General features: G+C 48.0%; 1 protein-coding gene across 5 annotated transcripts in view; it reads right to left on the bottom strand.

The window, feature by feature from the left end:
- The window catches only part of MYH11 (myosin heavy chain 11), a 111,451-nt gene that overhangs the window by 55,912 nt on the left and 30,342 nt on the right, over positions 1–25,197 (bottom strand). For all 5 annotated transcript variants that reach the window (XM_039885416.1, XM_039885418.1, XM_039885415.1 and 2 more), the window contains one exon: positions 6,043–6,070. In XM_039885416.1, the coding sequence (XP_039741350.1) occupies positions 6,043–6,070 (28 nt within the window). The remainder of the gene's footprint in view (positions 1–6,042; positions 6,071–25,197) is intronic.

Consider the following 25,197-nt stretch of genomic DNA (forward strand, 5'->3'; position numbering starts at 1 on the left):
GAACCCAAACCGAGCTCATTCTACTAAATCTCTGATCAGTCCTCTTCAATACTGTCAAGGTCATGGACAACAAGGGAAGTCTGAGAAACTGTCACAGCCAACAGGAGCTTAAGGAGAGAAGATGACTAACTGTAATGTCATATCCTGCAGGGGATCATGGAACAGAAAAGAGGACGTTAGTGGAAAAACTAGTGAAATCTAAATAAAGTCTACAATTTGACTGTCAAGTCCCAGTGTTGCTGTCTGACTGTGACAAATGGACCACGGTGATGTCTCATGTTAACGGCAGGGGAAACTGAAACTTGAGTGAGATATGGGAACTCTCTGCACTATCTTTGTAACTTTTTTGTACATCTAAAATTATTTCAAAATGAAAATTTTAGTTTTAAAAGTGATTCCTTTTAAAGAACACTATTAATCTAATAACGATGTGCACGTACAGCTGAAATGATAACCATGGTGCCAGGCAAAGGAGGTTGGGGAGATGTAACTGTCTTGCTCCATCCAGTTTGGACATGGGTCGGCAACATAAATTCTTTTTCAAGACCAAATTCCTGAATCAGGAGCATTAAATGCCATGCACCACCTTGGCGTTTGTGATCCTACTTCTGGGAACCCAATCTCAAAGAAACATGCAGAGAAGTTGCAGAAAAAGTTCTGCCAACAAAATTAATTCAAGATGAAATTAAAAGCGACCTAAAAATCCAACACTCGGGATCCGGTTAAGTCGTTCAATAGCTCCATGGAAGATCAGCGGTCGTTTGAAGGGATATTTGGAAATAATGTGGAAATGTGATTTTTTTGTAATGCTAAGTGGGGAAAAAAAGCGAGAGAAAAAAGTGTGCATATGATTGAGTTCATGGCTGTGTTTAAAACTGCCTAGGAAAGAACCAGAAGGAAATACACCCAGGTTTATTGGGTGGTGGATTGTGGGTGACATTTTCCCAGTGTTCACTTCTGGGTATTTATCTGCATTACTCTCCTAGGGGAAAAAAATTAAATACATATTTTCACATGGAATTTAAGTTTTAACTTAATTTAAATGAATAATTCTTCATTTATTTTGTCTTTGTGGTAGGACAGAAGTAAAGAGAAAAGGGAGACTGAGAGAAGCTAATGGATGCGCCTGAAGCTGGGGTCAGCCGACTTTTTCTACGAAGGGCCAGACAATAAACATTAGAGGTTCTGCGGGGCATAAATGGCCTGTTACAACCTCTTAACTCTGCTGTAGTGCACAAAAGCAGCCACAGATGACACAGAAATGAATGGGCATGGCTGTGTTCCAATAAAGCTTTATTTACAAAAACAGGAAGCGGGCTGGATTTGGTCTCAGTGCCTCCAAAAAAAGCAAAGCTCAGCAGAACTCCAGCTAATGCAAACTGCCACCACTGCATCGGAGCATCAGCTGACAATCACGGGGCACCTACTATGCACTCAGAACCGTGCTCAGTTCTTCCCTACAGTGCTCCTTCAGTCCTCCCAACAACCCCGGGAGGTCCCCATTTTACAGATGAGGAGACTGAGGCTCACAGGCTTAACCGACTTGCCCGAGAACTGCCAGCATGTAGCAAAGCGGAAAAGCTAACCGAGATCTGCCTCCAAGGCTCACCACCTAACCACAGCTGCTGCTCTCTTGAGATATCTATGTTCCTTTGTCCCTTCAATATTGCAGTGTGTCATCCAAAACACCTTTAAAAATCCTGTAGGCCTTTACTAGAAAGTAGTTCTTCAAAACCAGGGTGGAAGGGATAAGGGGAGGTAGGGCCTGGCTGGGAAGGAACTCAGGCTGTGACTGAAGCATCCAATGCAAAGCCCTCAGAAGCCCTGCAGTTCTTTAAGAATGAGGCTGGCCCCAGGAAGAGTGGCAGAAGACAGCGACTGGCCTGAGTCACCTCCCCTGGAGGGGAGAATGGCCGAGACCAGTGTCTCCGGACGCTGAGTCTGAGCAACCCGAGCGGGGAGTGCAGGGGAGGAGCAGTTTCCAGGTGACTCATGCAAGCCCCCCAGACGCTGACAGCATCAGCGCTCGTCCCCAAGTGCACTTCCGGCCTCTCTGAATGGTCAGAATGATCCGATCTACCTCTGGTCCACAGCCTCCCCACAGCCTGCAAGGCCCTGTGTGACGGCCTGCACCGCACCCCACATCACATCCTCCCACCCCCCACCTTCCTCCCTATGCACCAGCCCCTCACTTCTCCCAAATTCTGCCCAGGGCTGGCTCCCTGTCACTCAGCTCTGAGCCCATACTCTGTAAGTGGCAGAGCCAGCACTGGCAGGCTGCAAAGCTTTTTCCCTCAACCGATGTGCTCAATAGAGAAGATCCCCACCATTCCCCACTCTGATGTCCACAGTCCACGGCCGGGCAGGGGCCAGTGGGGACTGCTACTGGTTCATCAGTAAAGGCCAATGAATGGGGGCTGGACTCCCCAACTGGTCTCAAGAAATTTAGCTCGAAGTCTCACTATCCACAAAAACTTGCTGTGAACCTCTGGGAAAACCTCATTCATTCTCTGATTTCCTCTATAAAAACGAGGTAACTGGGCTTAAACAGTGGGTTTTTGCCTCTGTTCTGCCAAGACACACATGCTAGGTATGATAATAACAGCTTACCTGGCCGAGAATCAAGCCAAGCCCTGAAAGCCAGATAGAATATATTACAGGGCTTGGTACTTAGACAGACAGACAGACAGACAGACACACACACACACACACAAACACACACGCACACTGATTTATGTAAATACGTATATACTCATTTACATATATATAACACTATTCATCTAATCCTCACAGCAACCCTGTGATTTAAATACCGTTATTATCATATATATTCATTTAATCCTCACAACAGCCCTATGAATTAAGCACCATTATCATCATCCCCATTTGCCTACTTTACAGGTGAGAACATGGAGCCATGAAGGGGTCATATTTTGCGCCTGAAGCTCCAAGCTAGTGAGGCAGAGCCAGGATTGCAACCCAGGTGGTCTGGGTTTTAAGCCCCACTCTGAAGAGCCTTTCAATGACATGTCCTACTGACAACCCCAGGCCCTGGCCATGGATGCACCTAGAATCTGAACAGAATGTCCCTTAAAGACATCTGCAGAGATGTGGAGTCTCGTTTAACATGGAAGTTGGGCACTAACAGCACATAAGTCAACAAGATCACAGAAAGTTAACTTTTAAAAATCTCTTAAAACAAGGGTCCCCACCCCACCCCCCGGGCCACAGACCAACACCAGTCTGTGGCCCGTTAGGAACCGGGCCGCACAGCAGGAGGTGAGTGGAGGGAGAGCGAAGCTCCATCTGCATCTGCAGCCGCTCCCCAGCACCAGCATCACCACCTCAGCTCCGCCTCAGATCATCAGGCATTAGATTCTCATAGAAGCACCGGTGCCAAAAAGGTTGGAGACCGCTTCCTTAAAACAACCTCAAAGTAACACATCCATGACTTCATAGGCAACACTTGTACAGCATCCTGTGTATAAATGCCAACTAGACGCGGGGATCCTGAGTGTGCAATGTGGACAGTGCTGGAGAGAGCGTGCTGGGCGTGCCCAGATGCTCACGCTATAAGCAGCACTTGGAACGAGCTCCGTAGGGGGACTGGCAGAGTCCTGTGGCCCATTCCCACCTTCACTCCGGCTCATGTCATCCATCGAGGGACGGCGGTGACTTCACCTGAGCTACATAAACAGGTGTTTGTTTTCCTCCTGAAGCACATGGTTTGGTCTAAGTTACATGTGCAACTGTGAGACACCAGTGCCAACTCCACTTGTAATGGCCACGGCCACCCCTGACATACGTGACTGTCGTTGGCCTGAACCTGCCTGGCTGCACGTTGCTGATCCAGTTCCTCACCATGCTCATCACCCCGCCCCCTTTACTCTCCCATTCAAAGCAATATCTGGAATACAAGTGAGTGAAAGGGGGACATTGTCACTGAGACCTTCTTGACTCCACTTTCATTTTAAATAAAGCAGCTCATTCCAGATTCGGATGGATGCTCCAGGACAATTTCTCGCAAGTAACCGCTGTGCACGCTGTGGCACAAACTGCAGGCTTAGTCATCTCGGAGGACCCTTCCAGACCCAAGGTTCTGGGACAGAGGTTGTGAACTGGTGGCTCACTGGCCAAAGACAACATACAAATGGATTTTATTTGGATGGTGCTGTGTGTGTGTGTGTGTGTGTGTGTGTGTGTTCATGTAAATTGTTTGTCAGTGTTTAAAAACTGGAGATTTCATATAAACTCTAGATTTCCAGCTTCTGTTGAAACGTAGGGGAGTCTGGAGACAGTGGACCATGGCAATCAATGGCGGGCTGGAGAGGAATCACAGCTGGACCCTTAAATGGGCCATTTTCTCCAGATCGCCATACTCCCCACCACTCCCTAGTGTCACACGTGATCCTTTTCATATATTAACAGTACTATATTTAAGGACTTTGTTTGGCTTGGCTTTATAACCTGTCCTAGATGTCTTGCCCCAGCTCTTCTCCCACAGAGGACTTCTGCTGGAGGACATGCTCTGATCAAGCTCTGGGATCTGTTTCACAAATAGGACGTGTGCCATCTGACCTCAGGGCCTTTGCACATGCTAGAAACGCCTCCCCTCGTTTCTCTGCCACATCTGCTGAAATATCGCGTCTTTGGAGAAAGCCTTCCTATTCTCCCCAATTAGAACTCCGCCTTTTGACACGTTCTCCTAGTTCCTTACATGTCTCATTCTTTGTAATTTTCTGTTTGTAATTACACATTTACTTGGGTGATTTTAAAAACGTGTACATATTTTTAAGTGCCTGAGAAGGTAGTATCCTCATAGTGTCACATAGTCAATTCAAATAGTACAAAAGGGAGTGTGTGATTATTGTCCTAGTGGCCATCCTCCTTCGTGAGAAGGGGTCATATTTATTTCTGGTTCACTCCTATGTGCCTGGTACTCTCCAGGGCACCTGGCCCCTGAAACCTGCTGAATGAGTGATGACGGCAGTGAGTGTAGGGGAAGAGATGGAAGAGAGGCATATTCACGTCCCACTGCTGCTGGAACAAATGACCACGAACTTGGTGGCATAAAACCACACAAATATTCCATCTTACACACTGGGGGTCAGAGGTCTGACATGGATCTTACTGGGCTAAAGCCAAGCTGCCGGCAAGGTCGCGCTTCTTGCTGGGAGCCCCGGGGAGAAGCTGCTTCCTTGCCTAAAGGCAAGAGGCTGTTCTCATCCTTGCCTCTCCCCCTCGGCTTCCTGCCTCTTCAAAGCCAGACCGGTTCTCACAGGGCACCACCTTCTGGCTTCCCTCCTCGGCCTCTCTCTCCTACTTTTAAGGACTTTGTGCTTACACTGGGCCAATCTGGATAATCCAGGATAATCTCCCTATTTTAAGGTCAACAGATTGGCAACCTTATAACCACCTGCAGCCTCTATCGCCGATGCCGTGTAACCTGACGGATTCGCAGGTTGCAGGGATTAAGATGTGGAGGTCTTTGGTGGGGTGGGGGCATTACTCTGCCCACCACAGGAGGGATTTCCCTCAAGGGTGAAGATTCTCTGAACGATTCTAAATTGAGTTAATATCTTCTGACCATGTACCCAAGTCTTCAAAGAAACAATGATACCAACAACTAAATATGGCACAAACGTGGTTGCTAATGGTGAAAACGTAAGGCGATTGTTTAACACAAGCCAAGACATTTTCACCAACAGAGATGGCATCTGCTTTCACAGAGCTGTTATGCAGTTAGATATGCAGTTAGATGCAACTCTGCATGTAAAATGTTTAGTTCAAGGCCTGGCACACAGTAAGTGCTCAATAAATGCTATTTTAAAAAACGGGCCACACAGTACAAGAAGGCACCAGGTATCATGGACAATTTTGGTGTGCCTGACTCAGCATGAGAACTTCTGTTCCACAAATGCTTAGGGAGCATCTACTCTGTCCCGGATACAGATACGCTTAGAAAGGCGAACAAATCAAAGAGCTCTCCCCTCGTGGAACTTTTTTGACTCCAGAAAAACAAGAAAAAGCATCTCTACTTACGTGCACAGAATGGACTGGTCCTCTCGATCTGAGAACAGAAAGAAAAAAGCCGTGAATTAGAAGTAGCTCTGAGCTGAGGGGCTGGATACGGTGTCTCCCAGGCCTCCCATTCTAGCTCCGGCATGCTGGTCCCACCAGGGGTGACAAGGGGCCAGCTGGGCTCACTGCCCAGGGCATAAGGGATAAGACCAAAGCCAAGTGGGCAGCAGGGCTCTTTTAGATACTCCTCCCAGTTCTGAAGTCCTGGAGGCAGCCCCAGAAGGATGCTAGAGCCTGCCTTGTTCAGGACGCAGTGATCGTCCCAGTCTCACTGGCCATGGAGGGTCCTGGGAGACCCACTCTGCCCAGACTGGATCATGGACAGAACAGACTTTGGATCCAGACTGGGGTCCACCGGCTCTGTGGCCTTGGGCAAATATTCTTAACCATTCCATGCCTCAACTCCTTCATCTGGAATATGGAGTAGTGGACATTTCTGGTTAAAAATCCAGTATCCATTCCCTCTTCTTCCGGGAAGACCATCCTGTGTCCTTTAGGAGACATGGCCCCTGTCCTGCCCCTGCCATCATGTACAGTCTCGGAGCAGCTGTTCCTCAAACTCCCTCAGCCAAGAGGTGAGAACAAGTCCCAGGCTCTGTCGATCAGATTCTCCAAACTGGATCAAGGACAAGAAAGCACAGTGTGTGGACAGAGAGCCCTGAGGGGGCCTCGCTTCCTGCTCCCAGAGCCCGAGCAGCCCCAGTTTCTGTCATTTCCTGAGGCTGGCTCCCCAGTCTTCCCACCCCATCTGTGAGCTCCCAGATACTTCTCCATACATTCCTTTCTAGATAAGGTGCCGAGTTGTTGGTCTCTGTGGCTCACCGCCAGAGAACCCGGGCGGGTACAGAGGGCATCGTGAGATCCAACGTGATTAAGCAGGCATTATGGATCACCTTCTACTCTTAAAGTGGCCCCGGAGGGCGGAGCCAGGTTCTGGAGCCCATTTCCTCCTCTACGAGAAATGAGGGGAGGGCTACCAATGCCTTTAATCACTAACCAACGAACCGTAACAGACATCAGAGCCCCATATCCACTGATGGAAACTGCCAACGCAGCAGACGCTTCTCCAGTCCATTCTCTGGCTCCACCGCCCCTCGCAGAGCCCAGCCCCTCTTGATCGAAGACCTCCCCGCAAGGCGTCCCACGGGATCTTCCCAACACGCCGAGCTGCCCCATCGCTCCAGTCCTTTCACTTGGGACATTACTTGGAAATGTAAACATAAATTTACCGTATGACCCAGCAATTCCACTCCTAGGAATCTACCTAAGAGCCCTGAAAACATGGGTCCCTACGAGACTTGCACACGAATGTTCACAGCAGTGTTATTCTATCTAAAACGTGGAGACAGCCCAACTGCCCATCAGCAGGTGAATGTGGTATCGCCGAGCGACAGATGTCATTCAGTCATAAAAAGGACAAACTGCTGAGTCTTGCTGCAGTCTGCACGACCCTCCAACACACTGTAGAAGAAGCCAGACACGAAAGGCCACATGCCGTACAATTCTGTTTACGTGAAATATCCACAACAGGCAAATCCATCGAGACAGAGAGCACAGCAGTGGTTGCCAGAGGTTGGGGGTGGGGTGACTACAAGTGGGCATGAAGGGTCATTTTGGGGTTCTCAAACTGGACTGTGGTGATGTTTACATAACTGTCCATTTATTAAACATCAGTGAGTTTTACACTTAAAGTAGATGAACTTCTGATATGCAAATTCCATCTTGATTAGCTGTTTTTAAATCTGTCCATGGCTCCCCAGTGCCTTTCGAAGAGGCCCTCCTGAGCATGGCTTCCAAGGCCTCCCATGACTGGCTGCTGCCCGGCCCCCAGCCTTGGTGCCTCCATCTCCCTCACTCTTCATGCCCCAGCAACCCCACCTGGATCAGCCCCTTCACATGCCCCGTCCTCTGTTCAGGCTGTCTCCTCTGCAGAGTAGGCCTTTCCTTTCTTTTCCTGGCAACTTCCTGGTCCCTCAGTCTCAAAGATGCCACATCTTCTAAGAAGCCTTCCCCATGGTGATGAAGCCAGTGGGGAAGGCTTTAGGTCTTGGCTGTAGGTCTCCACCAACACTCCCAAGCTCTCACCAATAGTCAACCTTGCTAAAGGGAATAAGTATCCACAAGCCCCCTGAAATAATCCACTGCTGCCTCCAAGCCCTTCCCAGACAGAAACCCTGAATCTGTCAGTAGTTCCTGCCCATCCGCAAGACAGATGCTCCACCGTACAGTCCAACAGCACCCATGCTTTTCTCTCTGCCTCTCTCCCCACAGAACCATGAACCCTCATAGGCAGAAGTACCCAGTTATGGACCTCACTTCCCCCAGTTCCTGGACCCTCAGCCCCCAAGCTCTGAGCCCCTGACACAGAGAAAGTTTAGCTTGTGAGCTTTGAAAAAAGCCAATCCCAAATCTAGAGCACATGAGCTCCTTGAGAGAAAAGCTCAATATACATGCAAGAAACGGACTCATTCGTTCATAGATTCATTCGATGAATACTTTTATGGCATCTACCAAGTATCAGGCACTATGCGAGGCCCTGAAAATACCACATAATGGTATCTAACACTTAGCACCTCCTCTGTGCCATGCATTGCTTTAAGTATTTGCCTATATTAACTCATTCAACTGTCACACACCTTATGAGATAGACTTTTTACCTCCATATTACAGATGAAGAAATGGAGGCACAGAGGAGTTTAAAAACTTGCCAGTTACACTGTGGAGGCATCTGGATGAGGCAGGATTTGAACCCCACACCTACTTTTTGAGCACCTGTTTACTGAACACCTATTATGGGCCACACACATTGTCAGGTACTGTCCACGTGTGGCCTTTGATCCTGACCCTCTTAGGGTTGAGGAAACTGAGGTCAGGTAGCCTAAAGTCACACAGCCACTTCATCGACCAACTTGGGTTTTGAAACACTGTGAGTCAGGTTGGGCTCTTCCTGCTTTTCCAGGACAGTGCACAGGAAGGGGAGCATGGTTCCTGAGGGGCCCATTCTCCAGGGGGATTAGCGAAGGCACTGGGGGACCAGGCAACTTGAGGAGACTCGTAGGGACTACCCAAAGGCAGGAGTAAGGCCTCCTCCCCAGGCCAGAGAAGCAGTTGTACTAAGGTCCACAGTGGGAGGAAGTGGCCTCTGGGATGGAAGGGTCTGCTTCCCAAGGATCAGAGCTCAAATCTGTACACCTGTCCCATCAGCACCGCCACATCCGGCCTAAGAACAATCACTTCTGGCCCAGACCCTTCTCCCCCGTCTTCCTGCTTCTGCCTGTGTCCCCTCCACCCTCACAGGGCAGCCAGAACAATCGTCTCTATCCTCTTATAAGTTTGAAAAACGGTGGTAAAATCTACATAAAATTTACCATTGTGACCATTTTTAAGTGTACAGCTCAGTGGCGTTAAGTAAATTCACGCGGTTGAGCAACCATCACCACCCTCCATCTCCAGAACTCCTTTCGTCCTGCAAAACTGAAACTCTGTCCCCAATAAACACGAAGTCCCCGTTTGTTCTTTCCCCAGACCCTGGCGACCACCATTCATTCCACTTTCTGTCTCTGAATCTGACTATTCCAGGTACCTCATACAAGTGAAATCGTACAGTATCTGTCCTTCTGTGACTGGCTTATTTTACTGAGCACGGTGTCCTCAAGGCTCATCCACATTGTGGCATATGTCAGAAGGTCCTTCCTTTTTAAAGCTGAATCATATTCCACTGTATGGAAATGCCACATTTTCTTTTTTAATCCATTCATCTGTTGATGGACACTTGGGTTGCTTCTACCTCTGGGCCACTGTGACTAGTGCTGCTATGAACATGGGTGTGCAGACATCTGTTGGAGTCCCTGCTTTCGCTGCTTCTGGGTACGTGCTCAGAACTGCTGGGTCACGTGGCAATTGTTTAACTTTTTGAGAAGCCACCACGCTGCTTTCCATAGCGGCTGCACCATTTCACATTGCTACCAGCAGGGCTCCAGGGATCCAGTTTCTCCATATTCTCATCGACACTTATTAATTTTGGGGTGTTTTTTCGTTTTTTTTTTTTTTTTTTGAGAGCAGCCATCCCTAATGGGTGTGAGGTAGTATACGTTGCAGTAGAGAATCTTCTTAAAGAGTTGGACCATGCCATGGCATTGCCAAAACAGCTAGAGAGTCCCAGTGGCCCCTAGTCCCCCACACATGCGCCTACAAGGTCCCCACCGCCGCCACACTGGCACTGCCTTCTCATTACCCCAACTCAGCTCCTAAACGGCTGCCTGCTTCTCACGGTGAACACTCTCGTCCCAGCTCTTGCCATGGCCGACGCCTTCCCATCATCACAGGGGCTGACATACCCAGAGAAACCTTCTTTAACTCTGTCCTCAGGGGTGCACGCCGCACTCCTGGGCACTCAGGTAATTAACCTGTTTATTTCCTTCACACCACTTAGGCCCATCCGGAGTAACTCTGTGTTTGTCTGTCTGTCTCCCTGACTAGAAAGCAAACTTTATCGGTGAAGAGGTGGCTTCTCTGTTTTGTTTAACATTGTATCTCTAGTACCGGGCACATAGTAGGTGCTCAACTCTATTTGCTAAATGGATGGATGGGAGGATGGATACATGGGAGGATGGATGGGTGAATGGGAGGATAGATAGGTGGGTGGGTAGATGGGAGGGAGGGAGGGAGAGAGGGAAGATAGGAGGACGGATGGATGGATGGATGGACGGACGGGAGGATGGACAGGATCAGAAAAAGTCATGCCTGTGTATCACTGGGAACTAGAGAGGACAATAATGACCCCGTAGAGGGGGGTGTCTATCACATAAAGAAGATCTGGCCCACCCCAGGGCAAGAAGAATGAGATGACTGGGCCAGCTCCACGCATCCTATGCCCACCTCCAATCAATTCTCTCTTCCCTCAGATTACAGAGGCACATCCTGGTGACCTGGTGGGACCAAATGCTCAGGACGAAAGGCAGGAGAGCCAGAAGGCTGTAATTCCTCTCACTCGCTCTCACCCTTTCCACTTTCAGGTGGTGGCATGGGCCACGGCTGCCTGCAGGGGACATGCTCAGGGGGTGCAGGGAGGCTCGACTCAGGCAAGTCTGACTTGTGAGCTGAGGGTCAAGGGGAGGCCTTATGGGGAGAAGGGCCGCAGGAACACACAGGACAGAAAGAGGGAGGGCCTCCTGTGGCATCAGCACACAGTCCCACCTCCCGGTCCAGCTGCGTGGATGCCCATTTGGCCTATATTCCCGGGCTACTCCACAACCCCTCAAGTAGCGCCCCCATCAGAAAGGCCCCCATGTGTACCCAAAGACAGACACATACGTGGGTCACTGCGACAGTTATCAGCATAGCAAAAGACCAGAACTAAACCATTTAACTGACTCATCAGCTGAAGACCAGTTAAATAAATTCCGGTATTTATTCTGGTATGGCCGGATAATGGCACACAAGGCAGCCTTCAAAAAGAACCAAGCAGATCTTTGTGGACTGACACAGAACAATCTCCAAGGTATATTAAACTGAACAATAAAAGGCTAGGTAACATAGCATTACACCTCCTGTGTTTTAAAAAGAGGGACGGAACGCACATGCACGCACACACCCTCAGACATCTGTACATGCACCAGATCCAGCGTGAAGCCCCTCGACACAGCCGACAGAGACGACAGGGTCCGAGGGAGAGAATCAGGACGGGAGGAGACCTACTTTCTCCTCATCTACTTCTATCCTGTTGATGCTGGTGCAATGAGTCTATATAACTATTCCCTTATCCCACCAAAAATGGCCAATGTTGTAGTTTTTATTGCTCTTGAGGAAACCATAGCCAATGCCTAGGAAAGAGAACCGACCGCCAGCCCGTCTCCGGAGCACTCACGGCGCCACGGGCCTGCGCTGAGCGCCTTCTGTGCTCAGTGACCCATTTCCCTCCCACGGCGGCCCCTGACGCGGGCACTGGTATCACCCCCATTCCACGGATGACGAAAGCAGAGCGCAGAAGTGAGGTGACGTGCTCAAGGTCACGGCGGTGGGTTAAACCTCGGTCCCGAAAGATGTCCACCCGGAAGGCGACTTTACTTAGAATAAGGGTCTTACAGACCTAATTACAGATGAGACCATCCTGCATTTAGGGTGGGACCTAAATCGATGACCAGTGTCCTTAGTTTAAAGAAAAAGAAGAGGGAGATAAAAGACACAGGGAGAAGGCCATGTGAAGGAGGAGGGACAGACTGGGGTGACGTGTCCACAAGCCAAGGAACACCAAGGAGCGCCTGCAACACCAGGAGCGCGGCACGGGCTGGACTCTCCTTCAGAGAACCAACCCTGCTGACACCTTGATTTCGGACCTCCAGCCCCCAGAACTGTGAGTGAACACATTCCTGCTGTTTTAAGCCACCCAGTTTGTAGCCATTGTACTACAATCCTAGAAAATGAATACAGTCACACGCCAGTAAGTGGCAGGCCGGGACTCAAGCCCGGCGTCTGCATGACCCGAAAGCTCTTGCTTTTTGCTATGGCGTTGCTTTGCCTTCCTCGGGTAACCCACACTCGGGCACCGGTGGCACTTCCTTCCAGGATGAAAACAGGGAGACAGCAACAGACCTTCCATCTCCTCGCCACACTGAGAGCCGGAAGTCGGGCAGTCGGCGGCACTCCTCCTGTGGGCGGGAAGCATGCAGGGAGGCAGGGTGCCCTGTCACAGCCACCGGCTCCTTGTACTGGAACTGTAGCAATGTGGATGCCTGTGCCTCCAACTTCCGCCCAGAAAAACAGAGCGAACAGGAAAACAGTTAAAAACTGATTCCGGAACGGCCAAAGTGGAAAAAGTGTGGAAGAACCAAGACCCTGTGATCAGAACCCAGGCAGAGGGAGAAGCCCTGGGGCTGGCCCAGACAACCTCCACTATTTTAAGGAACGGTTTTGAGACTGACAGACGGATGCGCTATCTTGATTCCTCTGCTTTGGGGAGAGAGGGGGGCTTTCCCAGCAGCCTTGGGAAGGCAGGGCCCAGAGCACACGCTCACGAGGTTTATGGGGTCAGATGCTTGTCCTGCGGCCTTTCCTCGCAGGTCCCCAGGAGAGGGAGCAGACTCCAGGGGAAGGCTTGGAGGCTGCCAGGGTGGCTACATGCTGGGGGCAGCCGGGGGACCTGTGGTTTGAGACATTCCCATCGGAAACACACCATCTCCAAGCGTGGGAAGCTAACGCAGCTCTGGTTACGGACAGGAGAAGGGCTCGGTGTGGGTACCGCTCGCTGACCCGTACGGAGCCCGGGAGACCGATTTCCTGGGCTTTCTGAGTCCTTCCTGAGCCTGAGCTTGCACCTCACACAAGAGAGCTGAGTGCTCTGAATGTGCAAAGCAGTCCCCCAACCCAGCTTTTGCACACACTGTTTCTTCTGCCCAAAGCATCCTCTCCACTATTTCTCTTCCTGCCTAATCCATTCTCTTTTTATTTCTTTTTTATCATTGAGGTAAAATTCATGTACCATAAAATGAACCATGTAAAAGCAAACAATTCAGTGGCAGGTAGAACGTTCGCCATGTTGTGCAGCTGACTCATCTATCTAGTACCAAAATATTCATGTCGGCCCCAAATAAAACCCTACACCCATTAAGCAGTCACCCTTCATTGCTCATTCCTCATAACCCTGGCAAACACCAATCAGCTTTCTGTCCCTCTCGATTTACCTATTCCAGACATTTCACCCAAATACAATAATATATGGCCTTTTGCGTCTGGCTGCTTTCACTGACCATGATGTTTTTGAAGTTCGTCTCTGTTATGTTTCAGAACTTCATTCTTTTTTAGGGCTGAATAAGCGATTATGTGGAGAAACCACGTTTTGGGTATCCACAGATGGGCACTCGGGTTGTGTCTCTCGGTTGGCCATTGTGAATAGTGCTGCTATGAATATTCAAGTACAAGTTTTGGGTTGAGGACCTGTTTTTAATTCTTTTGAGTACATAAGCTAATCTATTCATGAAATGTCATCTTTAGAGTCACCTCCTTGATAATACTTTCTCTGACTCCAAACCTCCCTAGTGCTAAGTTGGGGGCCTTTCTCCTGCATGCCCCCTCCCAAGCTGCCACAAGTCGTGCACTGCCTAACTCTAGGGGGGACCATTGACCTTGGTCACTGTAGATCTGCACACTTATTACAATAATCCCCCAGCAGATGGAGAAAAAGTGGCTTGAGAAAGGGGTGGCTTTTTCTAATGCTATAAACGTGTCATGTGGCCTAGTGGTGGCCCTGATTCTCATCATCCAATTGTTCCCTCCACTGTCGCACTTAAGCTCACTGAGATCACTCTTTAACCTCAATACTTTTTAGGGAAGAAACGTACAGATTATTTGGAATGGTAATGGATCATTTATCCACAATATAACAGGCAGAGTTTTTCTGTTCCATCTCAGGAAAGATTATGTTACTTTACATTATTTATAATAGCCAAAAAGCAAAAGCAATAAAAATGTCCAGCTGGTAAACGGATAAGCAAATTGGGGTCCATCCACACAGCGGAGTATTACTCAGCCATGAAAAGGAATGAAGCACTGACAGAGGATGAACGTGGATGAACCTTGAAGACATTGTGCTAACTGAAAGAAGCCAGACACAAAGGACCACATATTCATTCATTCCACTTGTACCAAGTGTCTGAAATAGGCAAATCTATAGAGACAGAAAGTAGATTAGTAATGGCCTTTACTTGGGGGTGGAAATGAAAAGTGACTACAAATGAGCACGAGATTTCTTTTCGGGGTGACAGAAATACAAAACTAGATTGTGGTGATAAGTGCAGTACCGTGTAAATTCACAGATAACCAGAGAATTATATACTTAAAATGGATTAACTTATGGTATAAAAATTATACCACGATAAAACTTTTTAAAAAAAGTACGTTAATTTTATACCATTTCCGAATCAAGAGATCTGACTTCTTAAACTTCGCACAGATCTACTAGTTTCCCAACAGTTACAAAACTGCTTGTAATGCTTGTCCTCTTAGCCCATGAGCTCCTGAAGGTCAAGGGCTGTGCCTGATCCCAGATACCAGGAATAATGCGTTTGATGCATAGCAGACACTCAGTAAATGCTTGATTTCTCTCTCTGTCTCTCTCTCTCTCTCTCTCTCTCAGGCAACTGAGATAAAAGCAATGGTAAACCCTTTTTCCTGTATTCACTTATTCACTCAGCAAACAAGTTGTGAGGCCCTACTGTGTGTGAGGAAACACAAAGGTCACTGAGACCTACCTAGTCGCTGCTTTTGAGAGGCTTATGATCCAACGTGAGAGTCAGACAGGCAAAGTGGTGACTGCAAGATGTGAGCAACGCTATGATAGCCATGTGCCCAAGTGCTATACAAGGTACAGCTGATCTTGATGCTCCCTAAGAGACAGGAAGTCTTCTCCGCTGAGATGACAGCGGAGCTGCCTCGAGAAGGATGCGTAGGAATCCCTAGGGAGAGACACTGAGAAGGCAGAGCATCCCGAGAAGAGGGCCTGGGATGGCAGGTCAGAGGTGGGGAAAAAACTGACAGATGACAGAGCTGGAGCCCAGGGGCGGCCTCCAGCATCGCCTCTGTCTGGCTCAGCCTCCCAGCCAAGAGGCCGGGGCCCGTGTTATTTCACACTCCATCCCTAAACGTGCCTGCCTCCCTCCTCTCCCTCTCCCTGGACTGGGAGTCCGCCTTGGATGTGCAAGTCTGCATGTGGGCTGCCTGAAGGGATAAAAGGCTCTGGGAGGCCCTCCCCCACGGCAGGCCCCAACTCTCAGGAGACTTCAGTTCCCCACAGAGCAGCTATTTCGGCCCCATCCCAAACACCAGCTCATGGTTTATGGCTGGGGAGCCAGAGGCCTGCAGGCTGACCATAAAAGGAGAAAATCGAACAGACTCGGGCTCACTGCTTCTCTTCCTTCCTTCCCATGCCAGGCTGCTGTGGGACCTGGCGAGTGAGTGAGTGAGAGAGCGAGCGAGCGCACGCCAAGCTCACGTCCCCGCAGGTCAGCACGGAACAAAGGACACAGCCTCCACTGTGTGCAGAAAGTGACTCCCTACCTAATGCCTCATTGGAGGGCAGATGCCAGAGTTCCAGACCCAAGGGGAACGTCAGTGCTGGGCCTCGACCATGGGCCCTTGACAGGTGACAACTAACACCTGCTGCGCCTGCCCTGCCCAGGCACTGTGCTCCCTGCACACTGCCCCGCACCTGGGGCAGGCACAGGTATTATCCTCACGGGACAAACGAAGAAACTGAGGCACAGGGAAGCTGCCGCACTGGCAGAGCTGGGTCTTGAACCCAGCCAAAGAGCCCATGCCCTAACCACCGCTCTGTGGGGCAGGGTCCTTCTCTTTTCCCGGCCCTCCTCCCTCCACCCTCCTCCCCGAGCAGAGTTGGGTAGGAAGAGATTCTGGGTAAGCAGAGATCCTCAGGGCTTGTGTTGGACCCCAAGAGGAACTTTCCAGACCCACATGAGGCTCTGGCATCTTTAACAGCAGAGCGGGCAGTTTAGGCAGTACTGGGGAAGGGAGGGCCAGTGCTCTGGTGGCCTCCTGGGCCTCAGCCCCACCTCCCACAGTCTCCCTCCTTGTCTCTGCACCGGTCCCACAGCCTCATGGATCCATCTCCGCTCCCTCGTGAGGCCCACATACCACCTCCCAAAGCTTCCCCTGCCCTTGCAGCCTAGGACAGGCCCCTAGGGGTCCACCTTAAAGCTCCCCATGGACGCCCCCTCATAGCACATGCAGTTGTGGGATGATGTGATTAATAGCTGCCCTCTGCCCATAGACTGTACCCCTCTTTCCAGCACCCCCCCCGCCCCCACCACCACAGTGGGGCCTCGTTTAACGCTGTTGAATAAAAAAGGAACAGGGAGTCAGATTCGCTCTGAGGCTGGAGCATGTGTATTCCATGAGGAACACGCTGTCACCAAGTGTCAGCTGGAGCTTCTCAAATCCCCTCCCTAAAGCATGTCTGCCTCTTCAACTCAATATTTATTGCTTATTATAAAAGATCAATTTCCCTTAGCTCTCTCCCATCCACATGAGATACCTTTGATGGTCCATGAATACTCACCAGAATCAGATGGACCTTTACCCTTATTTCCTGCCAAAGAACATGAGCTTCTCATGATGACTCTGAGGGCCAAGCCGCTCCTCCCAGGGCCTCCATGAGGACCGAGCCAGACAGACAGAGCCACCGCCACCTCTCACCTCCATCTCCAAGAGGCAGAGACACGTGCAAGCAACCGGTCCCCTGTCTGGGGACCCACTGTAGGAATGCAGTCTCTGGAGCAAAATGCCTTGGAGCTTCCTGGTTCCAGCTCTCAGGCCACTTAGAGCATCGGTTTCCTTACCAGGAAAATAGGAATAATAACTCACACCTTTTGAGGACGTGAAAATGATAAAATTTCGAGACTGGATATACAAAGAGCTTAAAATGACCCATGGCACATAAAAGAGCTCAACAATTGCTGTTATGATCACCACCATTGCCATCTTCACTGTCATCTAAAATAGGGAGCCAGTGAAGTGGTTACAGATGGCAGCAATTTTGTGCCAGGACAACAGGGGTTTAGGCCAAGTTCAACCCTTTCCAATGATTAGGCCTATACCAGTCCCTTTGCCTTTGGGGGCCTTGGTTTCCTCATCTGAGAAAAGCGGGTAACAGAACTACACTATCTACCACACTGCCTCTGAGGGGAGACAAAACATTTCGAGGGCAGCCAGAGGTGATGTCTCCAGGTTTTTGCGCTTGGAGCCTCAGTTTCTTCAATCCGTCAAATGGGGAGGCTGTCCTGCAGGGTGCCAGCGAGGGCCGAGCAATGCGGGTCCGAACAGTGAGCCCAGTGGACATCAGTGCCCTTCCTCTCTGCCAAGTCTGTAGAGCCAGCCCCGCAGGGCCTGTCGACCAACCACGACCACGACAGAGGGATACGAGGGACCTGGGATACAGCTGAGTGTGGGAACTCTCAAAGCATAGTTTGGACCCTCCCACCTCCCAAAGCCTCTTCAGCTTGAAGAGAGTTCAGCCAAAGCCTGAGCAGATAAAGGCCAGAGGACTATTGTTTCTTTTTTAATCCCCTGAGAGTGGCCATTTGGTGCTAATTAGGTGAGGACAAAACACTCCAGCCTCTGTCTTGAAAGGGTGACAAATCCTGATGGCTCCTCTCAGCAGATCAGAATGAAATCTTATCTGCCTTTCGCACCCCGGGGACCCATGGAGGGGTGGCGGGGATCCGCAGCGGTTTCTGTCAGGAAAGCCTTAGTTGCTGCTTCCCCCACTTTCATCACGTTACTATACCAAAGTCAACCAGCTCCAGCTCTGAGGGCTGAGCCTTCCACACCCTGAGACCTGCAGGAGTAAAGAGCCCTCCGTGGGACAGCAAAACCGTGCCTCGGCTTAGCATCACCTACTGAATAGGCAACCCTTAGGCTTTGGAGTCAGATAAACCAAGTTCAAGTCTGGCTCTGACCTTCAGCAAGTTTACCTCTTGAGCCTCAGTTTCCCCAGCTATAAAATGAGGCTAATAATAGCACCTGCCTCCAGCACTGGATTATCTGATGAGTCATGTAAACACAGGCCCACAGGCACAGACACACAAAGGAAGGAGGGGAAAATAAAGAAACAGCTCAACAGTATTTTGCTCTTTCCTAAAAACCATCAAGGTAAATGTAATAGGAAAAATTGAAACTTTGTTGGCTTTACTGAATTTATACTTTAGTGTTGTTTTTATTCTGGATTACATATGCAGGCACCATAATAGTTTCGGGGCTTCCTTTTAAAAGTCCTAATCTGATCTGTCTGCCTCGTAGGTTTGTGTGAAGGTTTCACTGAGAATATTCCTGTAAAGCCCCGAGCATACAGGAAGCGCACAATAAAATCCACTATCATCACTATCACTTCTTTGGAAAAGAAAGTACGAGAGAATTTCCATAGAAGGGTAGTGGGGTAGACACATGCATTTAGGGCTCCTCCCTCCCCAAACCTTACTAAAGTGACAGTAAAGGGATTTTTCAAAAACATGAACCAGATCAAATGAACAGGAGAGGAGGGAACAGCAACTCAACCCTAGAATCCAGAAAACGATATGAATGAGGACAGTCCCCAAAAAGGAGAAGTCTAAGATGGAGGTGGGGACAGCTGAGCAGCAGCCCAATTTCACCACAGAATCCCCTGCCCCAGCCCAAACCTCAGTAACTGGCAGTGCCAGGGGCTTCCGTTAGAGGGGGTGAAGGAGAACGTGAAAACACAAGGACTGGTCAAAAGTCTGAGCAGCTGCTGAACACTCTGGGGATCTTCTACACTCCCTGAGGCCGAGCGACTCCCCTTCCCACAGCCCACAGGAGGAGGCAGATTTTGTCTCTGGAGAGCGTTAAATAGAGAACCTCTATCCTGCGGGGAGGCGGGCACCAGAGACAATATGGAAAGAAGGAGGATAATGGGCAAGTTTCATACCACGGTTTGAAACCCTTAGCCTCTTCTTAACTAGACTCTCAGAATGATGGTAGACAGATCTTTACCCTCCAGACAGAAGACTGCACAAGTCTTCTCTGAAGAATCTGATCAGCCCAAAGAAAAATGACTAAACGGTCTATCAGAAGCGCCCCCAATGGAATGGCCAAGCTCCATCATACTATAGCCAAGCTGGTCATCAGCAAGCTCCTCCTACAAGCATGGAGCTTCCATTACCTTTGTGGGGCCCATGGATTAAAGCATCTCAGATGAATGGACAGCCAAGAATCACCAGACATCTGAAGACAGCCACTAATATGATAGACAAACAAATAGAAAAGCAGGCACCTTGGAGGAAAAAGAGACTCGACATGGAGAGGTATCTTCCAGAAAAAAAGGATATCATGTCACACGGAAAAAAAATATTCAGAAAACAAAACAGAGTTCTAAGAAATTTTTTTAAAAAAATGATATCAGAAATTAAAAACTCAATAAAAGGGTTGTAAGATAAAGTTGAAGTAACTGCCCAGAAAATAGAATGAAAAAGATAAGGAGATGAAAAAGACAAGAGAAAGAGATGAAAATTATGAGAACGGTCCAGGAGTTCCATTATTGAAATAAGACTTCTAGAAAAACAGAGGACACAGAGAGAAATCAGTCACCAAGGAAGCAATTCACAAAAATTTCCCAAAATTTAGGGGCATGAGTTTACAGATTAAGGGGATCCACTAAGTCTCCAGCACAATGGGTGATAACAGATGCACGAGAAATCCCATCATCATGAACGGGGAGAAAGAAAAGTTTAAAAGCTTCCAGAGAAGTAAAAAACCAAAAAAAAAACCCAGAAAACCCAAACTGGTCACACACAAAGGATTAAGAATCAGATTGCCTTCTAATCTTCACAAAAATGAAGCTGAAGCTAGAAGGCAATGAAGCAACCAACGCCTTAACAATTCTGATAGAAAACTATTTCTTATTTAAAATTTTAAACCCAGCTAAACTATCTCTTACATATTAGAGAAGCACCAAGTCTTTCAGATATACGAGATCTCAATTTGCCTCATATACATCTTTTCTTGAGCAGTTACTAGAGAAGGTGCTCTATTTAAACGAAAGAGTAAACAAGGAAGAAGACATCAAACTAGGAAACAAAGACTTTGCCGTGAGAGCACTGGAGGGAATTCCAAGGATAAGGAAGATCCCGGATGGCGGCTACCCGACACAGGAGGTCCCCAGGGCAGGTCAGACAGCGCCAGGAGCAACTGCCTTCAAGGAGAGAGTATCAACAGGATCCCCAACACATATCTGGACATATTAAAAGGAGAGTAACACAGTTAGAAGGAGAATCGGGAGTCGAATTAGTGACCAAGTTTAAAAAAAGGCAATTACTAGCTTCAGGGAAAGAATAAATTGTATAGGCAAAGTAATCATGAGACAGCAGAGCTCAGCTGTGAACAGCATCTGCCCAGTCATAATAATGCAAACTTGGAATACAGACTTCATCAAAGTTAATATAAAACTGTATTGGAAGTCTACGAGATGTGTGTGTGTGTGTGTGTGTGTGTGTGTGTGTGTGTGTGTGTGTGTGTATTTGGAGGAGGCAGTAAGGACAAAGCAAGAGGGTGAGTGAGCTAAATTCTCATCTTCTGTGATGAAAAGTCAATAAGTAATGCCTAAAACAAAAAATTAAGGTATCAGCAATATAATCAAGTTGTTTAGAGATTACAGAGGTGAAAACCAAAAAGTCAGTTAAAAGGGTTGATAATGGAGAAGGGGGAATTAGAGAAGCAAAGAGGGCTATTTTTTTAAAAATGCCTTGAGGAATTATTTGACTTTAAACTATCTCCATGCATACTTTTAATAAAAACTAAAAAGGGAACAAGGAATCCTTCTAGACACAGACATGGAACACTCTAGCAAAGTGTAAAACAGTGCATATGGAATGCTATCTTTGGAGGTGGAAAACATATGTATCTGCATAAATGTGCAAAAAAATCTCTAGAAGAATACCTAATAAACTAGAAACCATGTTTGTCTCTGGAGAGGTGAACTAGGTAGGGGTCTGATGCACAAGGGCTAAAGGGAGAATTTTCACCTTTTTAATTTGAATGTATCATCTCTCCAAAAGCAAACAAAAGAGCATGGGGAAATTTTAAACAATAAACACAATTTACACATACACATATATAAGATGCATTTTTAAATGCCTACTTCTCTCACCCACTTCACCCCCAAGGGGTTTGGTTGCCTTTTGGGAGGCGGGTGTCCCAGTATGATGTCTTAAAAAGAACCTCCCATATTCCCACCTCCCCTGAGGCAACAAAGGGCTGAGCCTGGAGCACTGAGCTCCCTACTCGATCTGCAAGTGAGCACCCTTAGACTGCTCCTGCCATCCCCCGCACTCATGCTTTACTGTTCTCAGCGGGCATTCCGTGCCAGCTCCCCTTTCTCACCTTAGGAAACCACCCTTCGAGGCTTGTAGAGCCCTGCCCACTCAGACAACCAGCACCACCTCCCCTGACCCTGGTCAGTTCTTTACTTTAAACAACTAATCTTCGTTCATTGACAAATATTAACTAAGGGCTACCACATGGCAGGTACCAGAAAATGTGCTGGAGAGACGATGATGAACAGGCAGGCAAGGATGATATCCCAGAGTTTATGGGTCCTTAAGAGTCCACATGACACATTTTAAATGTTTCATTCTATATTCAGTGAATGTGTTATCCATCCCAACCCAAACACATCTCGTTACACCCCGTCTTGTTCCGCAAAGGACTTGAGAAGGAAGCCACAGCTCCGAGCTTTACCTCTCCAACACACAGGAAGCTCACTGTGGATTCCAGCAGAGCAACTTTATAGCCTGGTACAGGGACACCCCTCAATGGAGTCACAAGCTGGGCCTATACATTCCTTTGCCAGAACTGAATTTCCAGTTTATAGATTTAAAAAATTCTTTTTCCCCCAGCTTACATTTTCTCCATGATTTTTTTTTCGAGATATTTTTCCACTGCAGTCTATCATCATACGTTTGCCAGAAAGCATTGAGTAATGAAAAATGAATGCATAATGTAGCAGCTGTTAATTACCAGTCAAACTAAATAAAACGTTTATCATTTAATAACATCCAAAAGCATGATGTAAGTGGAAAGTTACATTCTTTTCTTATTTGTGCTCAAGGTTGTCATTTTTTCTTAAGGTTTAAAACGTGTCAACATTTCTAAGTAATTTTGTATTTCACTAGTAATTTCGTGTTAAAACATAGAGCCTAAAAGGAATGAAATGCATTAACGCAGGGGTCCTTGCCATCAAGTGTAACGTCGCCCCACAGCTGGGAGGTTGTCCAGGGAGCAAGAGTTATCACAACACAAAACGATGTGCCGTTGAGTCGACCACTTAGGAATCAGACCCCAAAGGCATCCTTCTCTGGTTTGCACCACCGCCTCCTGACCGACACGGTGGTTTCACCGTGCTGGTTACTGAGTGTCAACATCCGCCATCATGACACAAACACAAAACGCAGCAGCTGATCTGCAAAACTGTCCATGTCCTTGAAGGTGAAGCGTGGTACGGTCAGTGAGCTTGGAAAGGTCATGAAATAGTCAGGTGGACTCATGACCGGATGCCAGAGTTACCACGAACAGTAACACCCTGGGCCCGCAAGAGACTGTGCGGACACTGAAGGAGTGAAAGACAACTTTGGGGAAAACTGGTGACCCCTCCAGTAAGTCTGTAAAAATTTTCCTCTACCCCAGGCTGCAGAAATCAAGAGTGACATGAAGAATGCTGGACTATGCCCTCACAAGATTTTGTCCAGGAAAAAAAAAAAAAACCCAAAACCCTGAATTAATTTTGTACTCAATCGAAGAATTAGCATCTACTTGCAATTATAACCAAATTACTATTGCACGTAAGATGAAATAAACCTATGTTCACAATTTGCAAAGTCATTTTTCAAGCCCAGTCAAAACTCCACCCCCTCTCCACCTTACTATCAATAGTAAAACTTTGGTCCCTGTTTTAAGTGATCTTTTTTTTCTGGAACCAGTTATTTTCAGATCGTCAAAATCTCCTTCATCTCATGCCATTAAGCTCAGAGTATGAAAGGCTGCATACCAAAGATGTTAATGGAGGTGATCTCTGGGTGATAGAATTATAGGTATACTCTCTTTTGCTTAATATATATATATATTTTTTTCAGGATGAACATATAATACTAAAGTTTTTAAAAAGTTACACATATATATTTTAAGAGCACTATGACAGTGCTTCCCTGTCACTCCCAAACCTCTCTTTTACTAATGAAATCTTATTTCATTCTGGTATTTAGATAAAATGTGCTTTGTTGGAGCTCTCTCAGCTCTAGGAAAGAACCAGGAGTAGTCCAAACCAATCATGAACATGCTAAGTCCCCTTTGCCAACAATTGGTTTAGAGGTTGACATGGGACCAAGTTTTAGCCAATGAGACATAAGGGGATACCTGCTGAGGAGTTTCTGATTGAGAGGGGGAGAGAGAGAGGGAGAGAGGGAGAAAGAGAATAGGAAAAGAACTTAAACCTCCACTCCCTTCATGCTTTTGGATATTATCACATGAGGATGTGATGTCTAGAGCTATGGCTGCCATCTTGTAACCATGAGGAAGAAGCCAAGAAAATTCCAAAGAAGTCTGTTTTTGAGCTGCTGAATTAACCCTGAAATCATCCACGTTCAGACTTCTTGTCGTGTGAGGTAATAAATTCCTACCACTTAAGCCACTTTAATTGGTTGCTATGTTTCTTTGTGATGTTCAGCTTCGCAAAGGTGTGTGAACCACCATTTTACAGTTTTCCATCAAGAGAGACCACAAATGGGTTTTTTTTGTTTTTTTTGTTTGTTTGTTTGTTTTTTTTGGCAAAGACACATAACTATCTCCAAGAGCTATCACTGTATGACCTGAGATTGTGTCTCTACAACCCTCCTTGCAAGGCTCCATCTGCTGGTCTTAGGAGTAATAGAGTGGGGTCCAGCTTGGGTCATACCCGCGGGGTTTGGCTAACTCTGTCAGTAACTTGGGGCACTTGTACCTGAGGCCCTCTACCTCGGAGGGTATCTCCTAGGCTCACCTGGATCCCTGCTCAGGAGTTCCCAGAGCGGGAATCCTTGATTCCCAACTGAGAACTCAGGGTCCTAGGGGTTGCAAAGTCGAACACAGGGGCTGGGCAGTTTACACGAATGAGCACACCAGGCCAACTGAGGACGAGGGAGCTGCAGCACTCACACCCCCTCCAAAGTGGCAACTGCCATGTGGGAGCACAGGCCCAGTGCTGCCAGATGTTCTGAAATTTTCTAAACAACCTAGACATCTGGATTTTTTTAAGCTACCATCTCCCAATTTTTAAAAGCTGGTGACTAATTCAGGTGTCCCTGAAACTCCACGTGGACCAAACCGAACTTATCCGAGAGCTAGATCCAGCCTCCCGGCTGCCAGTTTACAATCTCTGGACTGTTCACACTGAACAATCGTGTTAACGCTTGTGTACAGCTTTAAAATGGCCAGCGCCCTTTTCTGCTCCCTCTTACTGTGTGCAAGGACAGAAGGGCTACCCCCCAAACCCAGAGCCATTTACAGGAAAGAAAATCTTCTTGCCGCTCCCCAAAGATCGATGACACGGGGCTGGGTGCTGCCCTT

The sequence above is a fragment of the Pteropus medius genome, unplaced genomic scaffold (assembly GCF_902729225.1).
Source record: "Pteropus medius unplaced genomic scaffold, Ma_sr-lr_union100, whole genome shotgun sequence".
NCBI classification, from domain to species: Eukaryota; Metazoa; Chordata; class Mammalia; order Chiroptera; family Pteropodidae; genus Pteropus; species Pteropus medius.